At 44.6% G+C, this 19,478-nt stretch overlaps 1 protein-coding gene across 1 annotated transcript in view; it reads right to left on the minus strand.

Moving 5' to 3' along the window:
- Positions 1-6,271, minus strand: part of dr1 (down-regulator of transcription 1) — a 28,268-nt gene extending 21,997 nt beyond the window's left edge. The window contains exon 1 of the mRNA XM_041207558.1: positions 6,005-6,271. Within this exon, the coding sequence (XP_041063492.1) occupies positions 6,005-6,224 (220 nt within the window). The 5' untranslated portion in view covers positions 6,225-6,271. The remainder of the gene's footprint in view (positions 1-6,004) is intronic.
- Between the last annotated feature and the right edge of the window lie 13,207 nt (positions 6,272-19,478).

The raw sequence follows: 19,478 nt of genomic DNA on the forward strand, positions 1-19,478 counted from the left end.
AAGGGGGGGATAGGAAGAATAGGAAACACTAAAGCATTCACTGCAGCTTTAAATGTTAGCGTCATAGAACATTAATTCTGTTTGCAAAAACTGAAACCAGATCAAAATAGCCACATATCTGTTTGTGTCAAAAAGTCAGGACAAATGCAAATCTACATGCATTTATTATTCCTAACTTAATTTAGGCTAGGATATTCCTGGAAGTATTTTTGAATGATTCCTTATCTCTAACATAACTGCCTTAAAAGCATTTTTAAATTTTTCCAGACTTCCCCTTTTCAGCATTGCAACTCAAGCAAATGCTGGAAAGAAAGCTCACTGTAACTCATTCTGCTGTTTAAATTCATTATATAAAGTACTCTTGCAAGATTTTATTGTGCTGTATAACATTTTGTAGTGATATCTGCAGCTGACAATTCTTTGCTAGACTTCAAAAAAGGTGCCATAAATGAAAAGCTACACAAAACTTGAAAAATAGGTGACACGAAGGCCTACACCATGTCCTAACTTGTTTAGCAACTGCGCAATTAAATCATCATTCCACTGTAGTATTTTGCAACACCCACAAATAACAAGAATTGCAAAACCAAAATGCGGGATAGCCAAACAAACTGGTGGTAAGCCTAAACTCAACTTCAGCCAAACTCTTCAACAGTAGTTGGATGTGGAGGCAATTAACTCTATACTCCTTTGCCATTCTCAAGTCATGAGAAGATGGGGCTATAGTAATTAATAAACTTCCAAACAAATCAAGCATTTCTGAGGGCTTGTGCATGTGGGTGTATGAATGGAAGCACAACACCCACTTTCAAAAACAGGCTCTCACAATGATAGAAACTCATTAACAAAGTTGATGCAATCACTTGAGTTGAGATGACTAGCTACCCTGTGATATATAGAACATAAGTCCCATGTGGGTTTAACACTAAGCTATTAGTCATGAAAATAGGTTTCTGTTAATATTTCACAATCCCAAACAATGATTTTTAAGAAACAAAATTGCTTACTTCTTGACCACATTCATAACTATGGATCCTAGCTTTGAAAATCTCCAACTATATAAGAAAAACTTCAGACACCTAATGCACACAAAAACAGGAAAGTACAAGGTCAGAAAATATTACTACTGCCCATCTGGCCAGCCTAAGTGCCCAGAAAATATAGCAAGCTGCATTTAAGAAGCATGTTTAACATATTGACGCCTTTGTTACCTCTAGACTTCACTAACCCACTGCATTCTTGCCTCATTCCATCCCCCATAAACTTAAGGTCATCCAAAACTCTGTTGCCCATGTCTTAACTCTCAGCAAGTCCCAATCCCCTATCACCTCTGTGCTCGCTGACCTATATCGGCTCCGGTTCAAGCAACGTTTTGATTTTTAAAATTCTCAACTTTTCAAATCCCTCCATGTCCTTGTCCCTGCCTATCTCCATACTCTCCTCCAGCTCTACAACTCATTCCTGCACTCATCTAATTCTGGGCTCTTCAACATCCCTGATTTTAATTGCTCTCCTATCAGTGGCTGTGCCTTCAGTTGTCTAGACCCAAGCTCAAATACTGCCCTACACCTCTCTAGCTCACTTTCCTCCTTTAAGGCGCTCCTTTGAACTTTCCTTTTGCCAAGCTTTTAATCACCTAACCTAATATCTCTTATGTGGTTCAGTGTCACACCATGTTTTATAATGTTCTAGTGAAGCGCCTTAGGGTGCTTTATTACATTAAAGGTGCTGTATAAAAACAAATTGTTGTTGCAGTAAAACCACCAAAGTTGCTTCACAAAACTGTTATCAAACAAACATTGATATTCAGCCACATATAGTATGAGGGAGCTGACCAAAAGTTTGGTCAAAGAGGTAGTTTTAAGAAGTATCTTAAAGGAAGACAGCTAGAGAGGTTTAGGGAAGGAATCTCAGAGCTTAGGCTCCCAGCAGCCACCCATGGTGGCCTACAATGCCCAAAGAAACAATACCCAAAACAGCAGTGGGCAATATTTAAAATAGCTGTCAAATATAGTTCAGGAAAAATATATTCCTTGTTAAAACAAGAAGAAACTAGCCAATAATGCAACATTATGGATGATTGGAGATAAAGATAAAACTGAAACCAAACTAAACATCTACACTAAGCACATAGACTTAAAAGGAAAGGGTTAGGAAAAGCGTCAAATGAAAGCAAAGTCAGAATACAAAATTAAGCCATCAACAAACATAGAAAGAAATAGTATTCCACATACACATGAATAACAGAAGAAAAATCAGGATAGGAATATGGCTACTATGGGATGCACAAGGTAAACACAAGTCAATGACAGCGAAATGGCAGAAATTGTTACTATGCCTCAATAATTACCAGGGAGACTAACAAGCTGGACATGACAATAACAAAAAATAAAAAAAATATATAAAGACACTCATGACAGAAAGAGAAATAATTGATAAACAATCAAACTTTGAGAATAAAACTCCTGCTCTAGATGGAATGCAATGTCCGTATGCGTACCCTGCAATATCGTGACAATACTCCAGCAGTGACGGGATCACTAGAGAGTGCTTTACCTCTCTAGCTAGAAACCCTAGATCCCAACTGCTCTCTGTACTTCTTATGGCTCCAATAATCAATACCAGCACTTGTCCAAATCCCCTTCCTATATAAAATCATGTGCTCCAGTACTTCTGGCATGGTCTTAACAGAATCTTGCATAGCTGAAGCATGATTTCCATCCCCATGTATTCTATTCCTCTAGTTAAAAAAGGCCAGCATTCCATTAACCTTTTTGATTATCTACGACTGACGAGGCCAAATTTAGCAATTCATGTCGTTAATGTCTAGGACTACTAAGATTACTTACACAGATCTGGCAACCATATTTCTACTCCATGGCCATTTACCATTGTCCTGTTACCAAAAGCTCACTGCTGACAAGTATTTAAAACTTATACAAGCGAGTCCAGAGGTTTGCAATGCTCTATGCACATTACAAAATTGGATGTTGAATATGCCACTGTATATGCAGCTGAGCTGCCTTGAACATATTTTTTCGAATTAACTAAAATGTGGATTTCACACTTATAAGCAATGTGAACAGTGCTTAGCAATAAGTGGTATTTTAGTCAAATGAAGATTAATGTTGACTTCAGACTGCTCCGTAACAGGCTGTTGTTTTGAAGCCAAACATTGTTCCTGTGCAGCAGTAAGATTAGAAACTTATATTTATTTTTCATTTTCTACTCAGGAAATAAATTTAATCTTGGTATCAATGCTATTACTAAGGTATGATTTCCGATTTCAAGATTTTTAAAAAATTTATGTTTCATGGGGTGGAGGTGTTACTGGCAGAGCCAGCACATTGCCGATCCCCAACAGCCCTTGAACGGAATGGCTTGTTGGGCCATTTCAGAAGGCAGGCAAGAGTCAACCACATTGCTGTGTGACTGGAGTCACATGTGGATCAGGCCAGGTAAGGATGGCAGATTTCCTTCCCTAAGGCATTAGTGAATCAGGTGGGTTTTTACAACAATCGATGATAGTTTCAAGGTCACCATTACTGAGACTAGCTTTCAAATCCAGATTTTTTTAAAAAATTAATTCAATTTAAATTTCACCAGCTGCCATGATGGGATTTGAACCCATGTCGTCCCCAGAGCATGAACCTGGGCCTCAGGATTACTAGTCCAGTGACAGTACCACTATGTCACATCTCCCCTCAATGAATCAATGGTGATTTAAAAAAATTCAAAGCCCTCAGTCACCCAGTCAAACATTTGATTATTTTTAAAACCTTGCCTTCTAGAACCAAATGATTTGGCAGTTTTTCTTAAAAACCTACCCAAACTTTCTCTTTTCATCGCAAACGAACGCTGCATTTGCTCACACCGTGTCTTTCTACAGGACGATTTCCACGGTCTTTGGTATATTCAACAACTTTCAGCTTAAAAGCAGCTGAAAAAGAAAGAGTCTGTGAAAAACACGTAATCTGCTCTTCTGCTGTGCTCATATGCACACTGGGAACCTTAAACTGGCTTCTATGATTAAATGCTTACAAGATGCACTAAAGACAGCAAGAAGCAATCATCAGTGGGGTTTTTTTGAGCTAAAAAAGATGTTTTGACATTTACCGACTGACGCATAGAGGGGGGTTGGCGGGGAGAGTTAATAAAAGATGAATATATCCCATTATGTAGCCAGATAAGAGCCTGGCAGTTCTAGAACAATGAACTAGCATTCAAGTACATATCAAAATCTTGACCAATGTGTAAGTATTGCCTGAGGCAGATTATTAAATGCAGCAGTGAAGGGAGAAAATGGCTGACAACTAATTCATGCCTCCTGTCACTAAGCAACACTGCTGGCACCTGTCCAGCTGCACAGCTCACATCTTGCTTATGTCGAAATGTTTCAAAGGCAAGTAATAAAATTGGAAGATGCAAGGAAAGCATAGCTTAAAGCAAAAATTGCCTTTAATCTGAGTGATGAACTAACTTCCCTGGTTTAGCTAGGCTTCTCTTTTATTCTCGTATCTTTCATTTTGTACAAATCACCTAAAGATGGGTTGAAATCCCAGGGCAATTTCCTTCGAGTCAAGCCAAAATTGTTTTAAAAAAGGATTCAAATAGGGTCCACCTGCCACTGCAATAAACAGGGGTTTTCACAAACTTCTTTAATTTACAAGTAGTCCAGTAGAGACAATGGTACCTGGTCAGCTACCACATCAAGTGAGCTAAAGGTAACCAAAGGACAGAAAATGCACCACACTGATGATCGGTGTGCAGAAAGAAATAGACCAGCTTATGAGGGAGGTATCTGATTTGAATGTTTCATTGCATACAAAATTAATTTATCTGCTAATTAGTCATGTTAAACAACACTTAACTGTGTAATTATCCCACTCAGGCCAGCAGATCCTATTTTAAGATGACTCAAAATGTACACAAACTTTCCTGCAGCTTTCAGTTTATCAGTTAAGTCATACACATAGGTTGAAAAATATAACCTGACAAATTTTGGTTTGACTTTTATCCCATGAATTGAGTTTTGATATAACGTATGTAAACATTTCAAACTAACTTCTCCTGCACCTGGCCAATTTGAAATATTAGCATTCACACCAATATTTATTTTAATACAAAAATATAATTCACATGAATACAAATGAGCCACAAAAGTAGTTTCGCAAAAAGACAAGTTCATACTATCTGTCCAAATAAACTCGAGATTTCTACAAACCCTTCTACTGCAACACAATGTGCCTAGTACATACAAAGAATTGCTCATTAGTGCTGTTAATGAGCATGGGGCTATTAAGACCTTTACATTTCTTGGTACATGGCAGAGAATATTTACTAATAGCAAATCTATATTTGAACTAGAGTGGCCACAAGTTTTAAAAAATGAAAAGCAAATCAGATTGAATGCCTTTTGCTTTAATATTCGCACTTTCAGTAGCACTTGAATCCAGTATGAAGCAATTTACGTGCAAGCAAATTAAGCTGAACTAGTCAAGTTCAACATTTTCGGGTGGATATGGCTCAGTTTTCCTTCACCATTGATATCCATACATGGGCTTTAAACCTGTTTTCACAAGCAACAAGGTCTTGTCATTATTAAACTGTTTGGATGAGGTTCATCACAATCACAAAAAGGCCCTTCTTGGAATCGTCCTTTCAGCTATTGACAAAGTTACTTAAGTTGTCCAATTCACGAACTGAGTGGGAAGATCTGGAAACTGCTTTCAATATCAATTTCTAGCACGTTGCTTACTCATAGGCTGGTGTGGAGAAATTAGCTTATTAAGTAACTTCCCTCCACATTTGTAAAGTGGATTTACGCGGCTGTTCCCAACCCGAGACACCAAAAACGAAACAAAACAAAAACATAATGAAACCTTGCGTGACACACGAGTCAGTCCAGCAGGGACTTCCTTCCGACTCTTGTCACCACTTTGTCCTCGGGCGCCACGACCACCCAAGCCGGGCCCTCAAGCCTCAGCCCTGCCCTTGCCCTCACCTTGGATAACGTGCTCCGGGGAGATGGTCTTCTTCTCCGACTTGTTGCAGATCTCGTTGGCCTCGGAGGAGATGAGGTGAATGAACTCCGTGCAGCAGCTCACCACCAACTCCCGGGCTTCGTTGGCCACCCGCACATTAGGCAGCGTCTCTTTGATCATCTTATTGATGGCCGCTCGGGGGATTGTCAGATCGTCGTCGTTGCCGGACGCCGAAGCCATGACTCGAGTATATATTTAAAAAAAATGCCTTCCTTGGATTAAAATCCCCCCCCAATCCAACCCTCCCCCTCCCGCCCACAGTTTATGGTTTAAACCCTCTTCCTCCGCGGGGCCTTTCTCTCTCCTCCTCTGCCACCAAACACGGCCCTTAGGGGATTCTCGTTAAATCGCCGACTATCCAGGCCACTGGCAGGCAGCTCCGGTCACCGATTGCAGCTCCTTGTGTCTCCCACGCTCATTCCTCCTCTCCCGGCCACGGCGCCATCTTCAATCAGACACCGGAAACTCTCCGCGAAGCCTAATAGAACCGCACTTCCGGTCTCCCCGCCTCCTTCCCCCGGCCCTAACCCCTCCCCCGCCCCGGCCCTAACCCCTCCCCCACCCCCGGCCCTAACCCCACCCATCCCGCCTCCGGCCCAGCCCCACCCCCGGCCCTAACCCCTCTCCCACCCCCCAGCCCTAACCCCTCCCCCGGCCCTAACCACCTCCCCTCCCCCGGCCCAGCCCCACCCCCACCCCCGGCCGTAACCCCTCCCCTCCCCCGACCCTAACACCTCCCCTCCCCCGGCCCAGCCCCACCCCCGGCCCTAACCCCTCCCCCCCCCGTCCCTAACACCTCCCCCCTCCCCCCACCCCCCCCGATCCTAACCACCCCCACCCCCACCGGCCCTAACCCCGCCCCCCCCCCGGCCCGGCCTCAATGTTCCCCCCCCCCAGCGGCAGCAGGCAGAATCGTTCCTCCCAAACTTCTCCCTTCCTCTTCCACAAGCATCGCCCACCACGCAGACCAGGATGAAAGCAGCTTCATCCTTTCAGGTGTCACTTTTTGCCTCCCAGTTCGAAAGGTTATCCACAAAACCCAGGCTGACCGTTCGGTGCAATACTGAGGGAGTGCCGCACTCCCGCAGGTGCCTTTTTTTCAGATTAAACGCTAAACCGAGGTTCCGTCTGCCCAACTATTCAAAGAAGAGCAGGGGAATGTTCCCTTGTGTCCTTCATGTCCAATGTTTATCATCAAAACACAATATTTGGCCATTATCACATTGCTGTGTTAAGTTTAAAAATTTTTTCCCTGGGTTCTGCAGAAACACTCCATTCTCAAACTTTGTTCAGAGTTCAAAGCTGGGCACTGTACCACAGGACATGTGGGTTAAAAATGCTAGATAACCAGACTTATGATCTTTCAAAATTTCTGAATTCATATGCACTGACTGAATTGAGATAGATGCTCTCATCATTGCAAAAACCCATGGACTGCTACTCAGTAAAGTGCAAAATTACATATTTCTGAATATAAAACATTAGTTGTTAGCATGTCATAAAATTAATAATTTTTTGGAATTTATTGGCAGTAAATATTATTCAATTAAACTGGAGCCATATGCACAGGTTACTGTTGGGTTGGAACAGAATATCAATTTAGCAAATAATGGGTCTCAAAGCTATGCTTGCACAAAATGTATTAACTAGACAAGCTAAAAAGTTTCCCATAGAAACTCTGATACTTGAAAAATAATGTTGTCACATCAAGGTTCAGTTGCTAATAGAACACTAAAACACAAAGTAGAAAACGTAGAAGCACAGTTTCTGGCCAAAAGGCAACTGTGCATTTGTATAAAACAAAAATAAAAAAACTCAGCAGGTCTGGCAGCATCTGCAGAGAGGAACACAGTTAATGTTTCGAGTCTGTATGACTCTTCAACAGAACTAAGTAAAAATAGAAAAGAGGTGAAATATAGATACGGAAATCCTGTCAGAGAAAAGAGCAATACTTCTTCAAGGAAGGCATTCCTTGAAGAGAAGTATAGTTCTTCTGACTAATTGTGCTGTACAGTCTCCAGTATACTGGACGAACAAAGAAAGATCGGGTGATTGTTCTGATTGTAGTTGTGACCCTGAACTCCCACTTTCATTTTCTGCTTCAATTCCTTTTCCTGATACTACACTGTTTCCTCTACCTTTAGTCTTCTACCTTGTTCCTGTGACAGTCAATGCAAGTTTGAAGAACACCTTATATTTCTATGAGGCAGCTTGCAGCCCTCTGAGCTTCATATTGATGTTAGTAATTTCAAATCTTAATGAAAGCTCCTAATTTCTCTCTGACAAGTAGAGGAGTGAGTGTGCTGGCTTGGAGATCCTCCATTGATGGGGAGATTGGCACCCTTGGTGTTGACTTGCTTTTTTTTTTCTTTTCCCAAGGCTCATAAGTCACTGAAGCCAGTACGGATATGCTAAATGCCTGTGCTTCCATTTCTACCTACCCCACACGTTCTCTATGTCTCATAAAAGTCTTTAATTTCTTTGAATCCTCTCAATTTTCTTGGCTCTTGCCTTAGGATGTTTTACAACATTAAAATTATAGCTATAGTCCACAAGGGGCCATTGGCATCTATCATGATAGAAAGAGACAAATGGTCATACAGCTTGAGGGCATCACTCCACATCAAGCATGGGGGCAAGGCAAAGAGATTGAACCCACACCATTGGCATCATTCTATGCCACACTCTAGCCATCTAGCTGACTGAGCTAACCGACATTAAAGGTGCCATACAAATCCAAGTTGTCCTTGAAGTAAGTAAAAATATAAGAGAGGTGAAATATAAGCTGGTTTAAAGGGGTGTGGGACAAGTACTGGCTCTACTTGTCCCCCCCCCCCCCTCTTTAAACCAGCTTATATTTCACCTCTCTTCTATTTTTACTTAGTTCTGCTGAAGGGTCATTCGGACTCGAAACGTTAACTGTGTTCCTCTCCACAGATGCTGTCAGACTTGCTGAGTTTTTCCAGGTATTTTTGTTTTTGTTTCCAATATCCTGTGTTTTTTTAAAACCATGGCCAGCAGTGAAAACTTCTGATGAAGGAATAACATCTGAGACATTAGCTGCTCATCAATGCTGCCCAATTTGGTGAGAATTCACAACCTCATTTCAGATTTCCAGCATCTGCAGTTTTTATTTTTGCTTTTTGTGTATGCATCATGTTAGAAGCACATATCAGTTGTCAGATGTTGTATTCACAGTCACCAGTGTGTGGCACTGAATGTCCATTGTAATTCCACAAAGTGCATTTGTAGAATGACTTCCCACATAGACTCCATATTTAAATATTTCATCTACCAGTTTCACAAGGAGACATGCAGTTACCATTTTTAAACAAATATTGCACTGAGTTTACTTATTCCCTTTGTTGTTTGTCCTTTATTGTTCCATCAAAATAGGTTTACCCCACGAGGAACATTATTTCATAAGGCTTCCTCTATGCCACTCACTGACTTTAATCTTGTCACACTTGAAGGAACTGGAAAATGTTGCAGCCTTTAAGTAATACTGTGTTCCAAACAGCCACAACAATTTACATATTTACAGTGCTGCAGCGCCAAAAAAGAGCACTTCAGAGCACTTTAGAAAGAGAGATGGGGAGGTATATGCAGCAAGAAGCAAAGGACATTTAGAGGGAGATCAAAAGCAAGGATAAACTGGTAGGTTTTAATGGGGTATCTTTAAAGCCAAGAAGATGTTTGATACATCTTCAGAGGCTGCTCAGGAGCTAAGTGGCTAAAGGATCCTTTTACAATGATTGAGCAGGCTACAGATCAAACAGGCATCTCCATTCAATCCAGAGAATATGGATTGGGACCTAGGATTGGAGAAGGCTCCTCAGATAGTATGGAGCAAACAGTTGAGGGATTTGAAAATGAGCACAAAGAGCTTGAAGTCAATTCACTGCCACACAGGAAGCCAGTGAGGCAGTGTTAGGACAGGAATGATGAGTATGCAAAAACGTTATGTAGGAAAGATTTGGATGTTATAGAGTTCTGTATTAGCTGAAGTTTGTGAAGAGAGAGGCTGGAGACCTTACAAGCAGAGAAATAGATCCCAGAACAACAAAACCACGGATGAAGGTCTCAGTGGCGGACACGGTGAGGTAATACACCAATAATGTTCTGTAAGTGGAAGATCGTGGTCCTGGTGACAGACTGGACATGGGGTCGCTAGTTAAACTGAGAAAGCTGAGGTGATATGTCACAGAGGCTCAGCCTAAGGGAGCAGGCAGGGTGGCTGATTGTGTCCAAGCTAGCAGCAAGCAAGCAGTGATGAGAGAGGAATCAAGTTGCAGTTTACTGAACTTGAGCTATTGGAAGTTCCTACTCATTCAGCACTTAATATCAAGCAGGCAGTTGGGTTATATAGTAACCTGGAACGCACGATGATACAGTGAATTTGCATTGTTATGAAATCCATTCATTCTGTGTGCTATGTAAGTTAGCAGTCTGTAGAGATTATAACTGCCCTTGACATCAAGGCAGCCTTTGACCGAGTGTGGCATCAAGGAGCCCTAGCAAAATTGGAGTCAATGGGAATCAGAGGGAAAAGTCTGCACTGGTTGGAGTCATACCTAGCACAAAGGGAGATGGTTGTGGTTGCTGGAGGTCAATCATCTCAGTTCCAGGACATCATTGCAGGAGTTCCTCAGGGTAGGATCCTAGGTCCAACCATCTTCAGTTACTTCATCAATGACCTTCCTTCCATCATAAGGTCAGAAGTGGGGAAGTTCGCTAATGATTGTCCAATGTTCAGCACCATTCATGACTCCTCAAATACTGAAGCAGTCCATGTCCAAATGCAGAAAGACCTGGACAATATCCGGGTTTGGGCTGACAAATGGCAAGTAACATTCACACTACACAAGTGCCAGGCAATGACCATCTCCAACAAGAGAGAATCTAACCATCACCCTTGACTTTCAATGGCATAACTATCGCTGAATCTTCCACTATCAACATCCTGGGGGTTACCTTTGACCAGAAACTGAACTGGACTAGTCATATAAACACTATGGCTATAAGAGCAGGTCAGAGGCTAGGAATCCTGTGGTGAGTAACTCACCTCCTGCCTGTCCACTATTTACTAGTCAGGAGTGTGATGGAATACTCCCCACTTGCCTGGATGAGTGCAGCTCCAACAACACTCAAGAAGCTTGACACCATCCAGGACAAAGCAGCCAGCTTGATTGCCACCTCATCCACAAACATTCACTCCCTCCACCACTGATGCACAATGACATCTACAAGATGCAGTGCAGAAACACACCAAGGCTCCTTAGACAGCACCTTCCAAACCCACAACTGCTACCATCTGGAAGGACAAGGGCAGCTGATACATAGGAACTCCACCACCTGGAATTTCCCCTCCAAGCCACTCACCATCCTGACTTGGAAATATATTGCCGTTCATTCACTGTTGCTGGGTCAAAATCCTGGAACTCCCTCTCCAACAGCACTGTGGGTGTACCTGCACCGCATGGACTGCAGTAGTTTAAGAAGGTAGCTCACCACCACCTTCTCAAGGACAATTAGGGATGGGCAATAAATGCTGGCCCAGCCAGCGATGCCCAAATCCCATGAATGGTTTAAAAAAGCATTTAAAGTACAGGATGTTCCAAAGCTTGTTATATTTGTTCCTGCTTAGGAAGAAGGGTGGGACACTTTTGAAGTGTTTTGATGGTCAACCAGTTCTGTTCAAGTGTCAGTGAACAGCACTGAGTATTTCTGAAAAAAGAGATGATTTTCTGAATGACCAGTGTGTGTGAGAGAGTGAATGGTGATGTCCCTTGAGCTGGCAGTTAGTGAGGTCCCTGTGGATGTGTGTTGGGTTTGTGAGTGTGTGAGTTAAGAGTGATGGGAAGAGTGAGTTACCCTGGTGGAACAGATGAGACCATTCATCCTGTAGCAGTACTGGATGGCTGTCCTCTTTTGCAGAGCACTGGCGCTGACCACCGCTGCCAACGCCTCCCATGCTGGATTGGTGATGCAGCTGCTCATTCTGCAGCCAGAGCAGGGGTAGAGGACATCACGGTGCACCTCCACTGCATCCCCAAAAGGCGCTCGAGTGATGTGTCATTAAACCTGGAGGCTGCAGTCTTTTTGTCTTTCGAGGCCATGTCAACCATGCAGCAGTCGTGGGCTGGAAGCACTTAGACGTCTGCGCGCGGTTGCACTTTAAATATGACACCCGGCGTGACGAAGCGACGAGGTGATGGCATGGCGGGTGAATGAGAGCCCGCCAGCCATGGAAACGGCGTGTTTCCTGGGAATGCATAAATAATGTGGCAGGTTTGGGACGATACGGCGTGAGAAGCCGTCATTGAGGCTGGCAGGTGAAACGTCATTTTTCCCGCCCGCTACTGTGCTTAGTGAAAATCTGGGACGATTCTGCACAGGGTCAGACAACATATCCCCCCAAAATCCAGCCCCCAAGATATCATTGACCCCTACACTCACAATCAGATACCCTTGCAATTGCTGACTGCGCATCTCCATCCCCTTTCTGACTCCAACCACCTCGCCCTTCCTGGATGATTCCACATGAAATTTCAATGAGGTTGGTTGGTTCACAATGTGACAAACATCTGGGTGGCTTGTTGAGGAATTGGGCTTGGTCGCACCTGGCAATTATTCTGTCGTGTAGAGTGTTTGAATACAGTTTGCCTGTTAATTCACATGTACCACATCTTACCCTGAATGTTAAGAGTATAAGATAGATATTGTAAATTGTTTTATCTTTCGGAACGTGTATAATAAAGTTTATTTTTCTTTGTTCAAAACCCATGAAATCTTGTGGCTTTATTCAGTTAGTAAGCACCTTGAACCTTGAACTTTATCCACTTTAAATAAAACATTATTGATCCCTAACCAGATCTCCCCCACGAACCCAGGTTTGGCCAAGGATCATAACAGCATTGTTTGTTCTATATCCCTACAGTGTCGTCAGTGTAAGGTGATCTTTGTGTCACAATGCTTCTGCTTTCTTGCTGATTGCTATTTCTCTTCTTTCCTTCGAAAACAACCCAAAATCGTACCTCGTCAATATGTGTTTGGTTTCCCCATTAAGCTCCTTTGCTTTTTGATCGTTGCATGCAACTTCCTCCCATCTAAATTGCTCTGAAATGTTCCTCTTTTAGCATGGGCAGCACTGTAAGAAAATAAATTGCTTTCGCTGTCCAAATGCAGCATTTCTTAAAGTCCGCAATATTTTCCAGTTCCCTCAATGTGACAAGAATAAACTGTGAGTGGCATTGAGGATACTGTATCTTACTTTATTAAAATAATTTTCCCTGCAGTGAAAGCCAATTTCTGGTGTAAGATATTGGTAAGGTCTGGTATGTGTTTAATGGAAAGCAGAGAAACCCAGTATGAAGCCCTCCGGCACACTGTACGGCATTTACAGTATTTTACCATGTGATATGAATGTTCAACAGCGGTTAACAGTTTGTTTGGAAGAGTATTGTCATGGTAACAGTAACTGAAGCATATGTTAATACTATCTCGCTTGAGTGACAGATGAATTCATAATATGGAACAGCTGGTGTGTGTTTATACAGGTAGGTTTGTTCTTTGTGGGGGAGAATTTGTCCATTTGCACTGTTATCCCCTTCATGTTATTCAACTGCGCAGATGTTTAAGTGACCACAGACGTGGTGTAAAAGCTCATATAAGAACATAAGAAATAGGAGCAGGAGTCAGTAATTTGGCTCCTTGGGCCTGCTTCGCCATTCAATAAGATCATGACTGATCTGACCTTGGCCTCAATTCTATTTTCCTGTCTGTTCGCCACAACTCTTGGCTTCCCTATTTTATAGTTCAAAAATCCGTCTATCTCAGCCTTGAATGTATTCAATGACACCACAGCTCTTTGGGGTGGAGAATTCCAAAGATTTCCAACCCTCTGAGAGAAGAAATTCCTCCTCATCTCTGCTTAAATGAGTGAAGCCTTATTCTGTAACTATGCTCCTTAATTCTAGATTCCCCCAGGAAGGAAAACAACCTCTCAACGTCAACCCTGTCAAGCTCCCTCAAAATCTTATATTTTTCAATAAAATCACCTCTCATTCTACTAAACACACAAATTAGGAGCAGGAGTAGGGCCACTCAGCCCTTCGATCCTGCACAGCCATTCAACAAGATCATGGCTGATCTGATTGTAACCTCACCTTCACATTCCCGTTAACCCCGATAACCTTTCACCCCCTTGCTTATCAAGAATCTATTAACGTCTGCCTTAAAAATATTCAGACTCTGCTTCCACTGCCCTTTGAGGAAGGGAGTTCCAAAGACGCATGACCCTCTGAGAGAAAAAAATTCTCCTCATCTCTGACTTAAATGAGTGACCCCTTATTTTCAAACAGTGACTCCTAGTTCTAGATCCTCCTGCAAGAGGAAACACCCTGTCCCCATCCAGCCTGTGAAGACCCCTCAGCGTCTTATATGTTTCAATCAAGTCACCTCCTCTAAACTCCAGCAGATACAAGCCTAGCCTGTCCAACCTTTCCTCATAAGACAACCCTCCCATTGCAGGTATTAGTCTGGTAAACCTTCTCTGAACTGCTTCCATCACATTTACATCCTTCCTTAAATAAGGAGACCAATATTGTATACAGTACTCCAGATGTAGTCTCACCAATGCCCAGTATAAATGAAGCATAACCTCCCTACTTTTGTATTCAACCCCTCTCACAATGAATGATAACATTCTATTAGCTTTCCTAATTACTAATACGCCAATGGGTATGGGTCAGCCCAACCGGAGTTCCTCAGGTACTGTCCTCGGCCCAATCATCTTCAGCTGCTTCATCATTGAGCTTCCCTTTATCATAAGGTCAGGAGTGGGGATGTTCGCTGCTGATTGCACAACATTCAGCACCATTCGCAACTCCTCAGATAACAAAGCAATCCTTACCCATATGCAACAAGACTTGGACAACATTCAGACCTGGGCTGATAAGTGGCAAGTAACATTTGTGCCACACAAGTGCCAGGCAATGACTATCTCCAACAAGAGAGAATCCAACCATCTCCGCTTGACATTCAATGGCATTACCATCGCTGAATCCCCCACAATCAACACCCTGGGGGGTTAGCATTGACCAGAAACTGAAGTGGACCAGCCATATAAATACTGTGGCTACAAGAGCAGGTCAGAGGCTGGGAATTCTGCAGAGAGTAACTCACCTCCTGACTCCCCAAAGCTTGTCCACCTTTTACAAGGCACAAGTCAGGAGTGTGATGGAACACTCTCCACTTGCCTGGATGAGTGCAGCTGCAACAACACTCAACAAGTTTAACACCGTCCAGGACAAAACAGCCCGCTTGATTGGCAACTCATCCACCACTTTTAACTCCATTCCCTCCACCACCAAAGGTCAGTGGCAGCATTGTGTAGCACCTACAAACTGCATTGCAGCAACTTACCAAGCCTTCTTTGACAGCACTTTCCAATCCCGTGACCTCTACCACCTAGAACAAGGACAGCAGATATATGGGAACACCATCACCTGCAAGTTCCCCTCCAAGCCACTCACCATCCTGACTTGGAACTATATTGCCGTTCCTTCACTGTCACTGGGTCAAAATCCTGGAACTCCCTCTCTAACATCAGTGTGGGTGTACCTACACCACATGGACTTAAGCAGTTCAAGAAGGAGGCTCACTATCACCTTCTCAAGGGCAATTAGGGATGGGCAATAAATGCTGGCCTAGCCAGCAACGTCCACATCCAGTGAAGGAATGAAAAAAAAAACCTGCCCTCATTAGACAACTCCTTCATCCCAGGAATCAAGTGAACCTTCTCTGAACCAACTCCAATGCAAGTACTCTTCTCCTTGAATTCCCTACCCAAAGACAGGTCCGACACACAGCACCATGATCTCCACCACAGGTAAGGCAAGGAGGCAGGTTCCAAATTCACCCCAGCTGGCATAGGGATCAAGCCCCATGCTATTGGCACCAGTCTGATCTACACTCACCAACCAGTCAACAGAGGTTGAAGAGATTGGAAAGATAAAGAGAAAAAGATGAAAATTTCGATTGCAGGGATAAATCAGAGCAAGATTTTGTGTCGACTGATTGATTTCATTCTCCCCCACCAACTTTTCTTGTGAATTTTTCTGCTCCAACAGAGGAGCAGTGAAGGCTGTTGATGAAAAATATGAATCATTTGCTGATATTCACCTCCCTAACACAGGGGCCTTGACAGCTACTCGGAGAAAACATGCTGGATAGGAGAGATGTGGAAGAAACTGCAGTGACAGCAGAATATAGCTGGATGAGTTGGGATCTGGAAGGAAGTTGGAAGCAAAAGAGAGAGGAAAGGGAGGGAGAGACAGGGGTATCTGCCCAGATGGTCTCAGTCTTAGATCCAAGGAGATCCATGAAATTTTAACATTTGGTATTGGAAGTGAGTGGGGACAGGGAAGAGGTTTGAGGAGATGTTGAGTCATGGAGAGAAGGAGACCTTTAGTTGACACTGACTTCTATTGTGAGCTGTTTTGGCTCAGGAATGTATTAAGACAGGGCATTGTAATCTTTTATTTATAACTTGGATATCATGAGGCTCTCCTGACGACTCGGAGATTTTCAGCAAGTAGCTGAGCTAAGCAGTCCACAAAAGTCTCATGGTAATAGTGTGTGCTGCGCTTCCTGATCATGCCCAGGGCAGTGTTATTGGGCTAGGACAGGCCTCTGTGGCCCCGATATTTACTGGGTTTTGCGAGGTTGGTGGGGGGAGGGGGAGGTGTGGGGGTGATGGGATATCCAAGCTGGTTAGGAGTGGGCAAAGAGTTCTGGCTCCTGAACACTACGGGGTTTTAACTCCATAAAGTGCGTGGTTTTTTTCAACATGATCCCTGTTAGGAAGATTGTTTGATTGGCAAGTGTGCCTCCCTTTCAGAAGAGGAATCCTACAGCTGAGGCCCCATCTCAGGAACAGGTAGGTTTGCTGCTGCTCAGGATAGAGAGCTTGAGGGGCAGGATGGGTGCAGAGCGGCTTGTAGGGTTGGCGGTGTGGGGGTGGTCGTGGTGACCCAGGGATGGGGAGGTGGAGATGGGCAGTCAGTAATTGCAGGGGTGCCCGATTGTGGGTACAGGGGTCAATGATATCTTGGCGGCTGAACTTGGGGGGGGGTGTTGTCTGACCATAGGCGGGATCGTCCCAGATTTGCACTGGTGACTTTTCATGCCATATCATCCCAAACCTGCCACATTAATTCTGCATTCCCGGGAAACATGCCGTCTCCACTGCGGGCGGGCTCTCATTCGCCTGTCACACCATCACCTCGCCGCTTCATCACGCTGGACGCCATATTTAAAGTGCAGCCGCGTACACACCTTTCGGTGATTTCAGCTCACGACTGCTACAAAGAAGACATGGCCCTGAAAGGAAAAAAGACTGAAGCCCCCAGCTTCAATGGCGCATCCTTTGAGCGCCTTTTAAATGCAGTGGAGGCTCACCATGATGTCCTGTACCCCTGCTCTGGCCATAGGATGGGCAGCAAACTCGCTAATCTGGCATGGGAGGCCGTGGCAGTGGTGGTCAGTGCCAATGCCCTGCAAAAGAGGACAGCCTCCCAGTGCCGCAAGAAGATGAATGGTTTCCTCCGTTCTACCCAGGTAGTTCACTCTTCTCATCACTCTCAACTCATACACTCGCAAACCCATCACATATCCACAGGAATCTCACATCTCAAGGGACAGCACCACTAACTCTCACACACACTCTCAGTTCTCCATCAGACTCATGCCCTCTCGAGCTCACATCCTCATCCTGTCCATGGCTCCGCTCGCCTTTCTAATGTGATGTGTCCTGCTCATACTCTGTCCATTTATTTTCATGCAGGAGAAGCCTGCTCACATCAGCAGGGACATGTCCTAGCCTGGGAATGGAGTGTCCCCCATTAGGCCCCTCACTCACTTTGAGGAGTGTACCATCGCACTGACTGGTGAGGACATGGACTGTGCCTGCAGTGATGCTGGGGTCGGTAGCGAACACCCACATGAGCATCCTGCACCACATCATCCCTCTCTCAATGCAACTGTGAGTGCTCTGTCTCCTGCTCTTGACTCTGCTGCCATGCACTAATCATCTCTACTTTGGTCCACAGGGAGCTCTGCCAAGCGACCAACACTCTCAGCCAGCCAGTCCCTCAGCTCCATCCACGTCTTCACCTCCAGCCAAGGGGACATCTCCTTCATTGAAGAGCTGGAAATAAGCAGCATGGAAGATCCTTCACAGTGCTTACTCACACCTTCCACCAGTGCAGAGACACACACCTTCCATCTAGATCCTAGATCTAGAGCAGACTTGGGTTCACAATCTGGTGGTCACCATATGGACACATGTCCACAGCAGCAGGAGGCAGGTTTGTGCGAGATCCCTGGCACTCGGAGGACTGCTGGGGATCAGGCATCTGTGAGGTCTGAGTCAGATGATGAGCTTCTAGGTTTGGCCTTCCTACTCATCCTCGAGAGTCAGCAGAGGGCAGGGGAACATCATGCAGAGCTATTGGGAGCCCTTAGCCGAGTGGCATGTGAGTCGGAGGAGTGCGTCCGCCTGCTCTCTGAAGAAGTGATGCCCACATGTGCGTGTATGGAGGTCTCCATGGGGAGAATGGTAGATGCCATGGAGACCCTGGTCAAGCAGAACGCGGAGATGTGTGCAGACCTGCACTCCATCGCGGAAGCCATGGGTAAGTTCTTGCAGGAGCAACACAAAGCGGAAAGGGAGCGCCTCAATGTTCCACCAGGTGCTCCTTCCCCTCAAGGGGTCAGGCTGGGGCCTCCATGGACCCGAAGGGAGGAACGGCAGCAGCTGGGCACCCCTGGCTCATCCACTCAGGAATCTGAGAAGCTATCCTCTCCCTCCAAGTTCCCTTTGCCTGTGACCCCGTCAACCTCGTCTTCTATCACTACAGAGGGAGCCATGTGCAAGCACTCTCCCACGCATGCGGATCCTCCACGTATCATACTCCCCTCAATATCCTGAGAATTTTCAATGCTGCCTGCTGAGGGTTTGCTTTCAGTTGTCCATCTGAGCTGACCTACATCTCCGCCCAACCAATGATCACACTCCCATGCAGCACCTGATCTTGCCCACCATCGCTCTCGTTTCACTTTTGATTTCGACAGTTTTATCATGTGCTCCCCCATCTTTTCCCCTCCCCCAGTCACTCATTTCCTTTCCCCCATCACAGTTGACCCCCTGGCATTACCTTCCACCTCCCCATCATGACCTACCAGCCACAACCCTTTTCTTTCTTGGGATATCCAGGTGAATGTGCACAATCCTTTCCTTCCCGAAAATCCCATCCCCATCCACATTCACCTCCTTAACTTCTTCCTTCCCACCCCCAGGGTCTGAATCCCCACCAACCACCCTCGCTGTCCCTTCTACGCCACAGTTGAACCCTCACCCTCCCACCCTAC

The sequence above is a fragment of the Carcharodon carcharias genome, chromosome 16 (assembly GCF_017639515.1).
Source record: "Carcharodon carcharias isolate sCarCar2 chromosome 16, sCarCar2.pri, whole genome shotgun sequence".
In the NCBI taxonomy this organism is placed as follows: Eukaryota; Metazoa; Chordata; class Chondrichthyes; order Lamniformes; family Lamnidae; genus Carcharodon; species Carcharodon carcharias.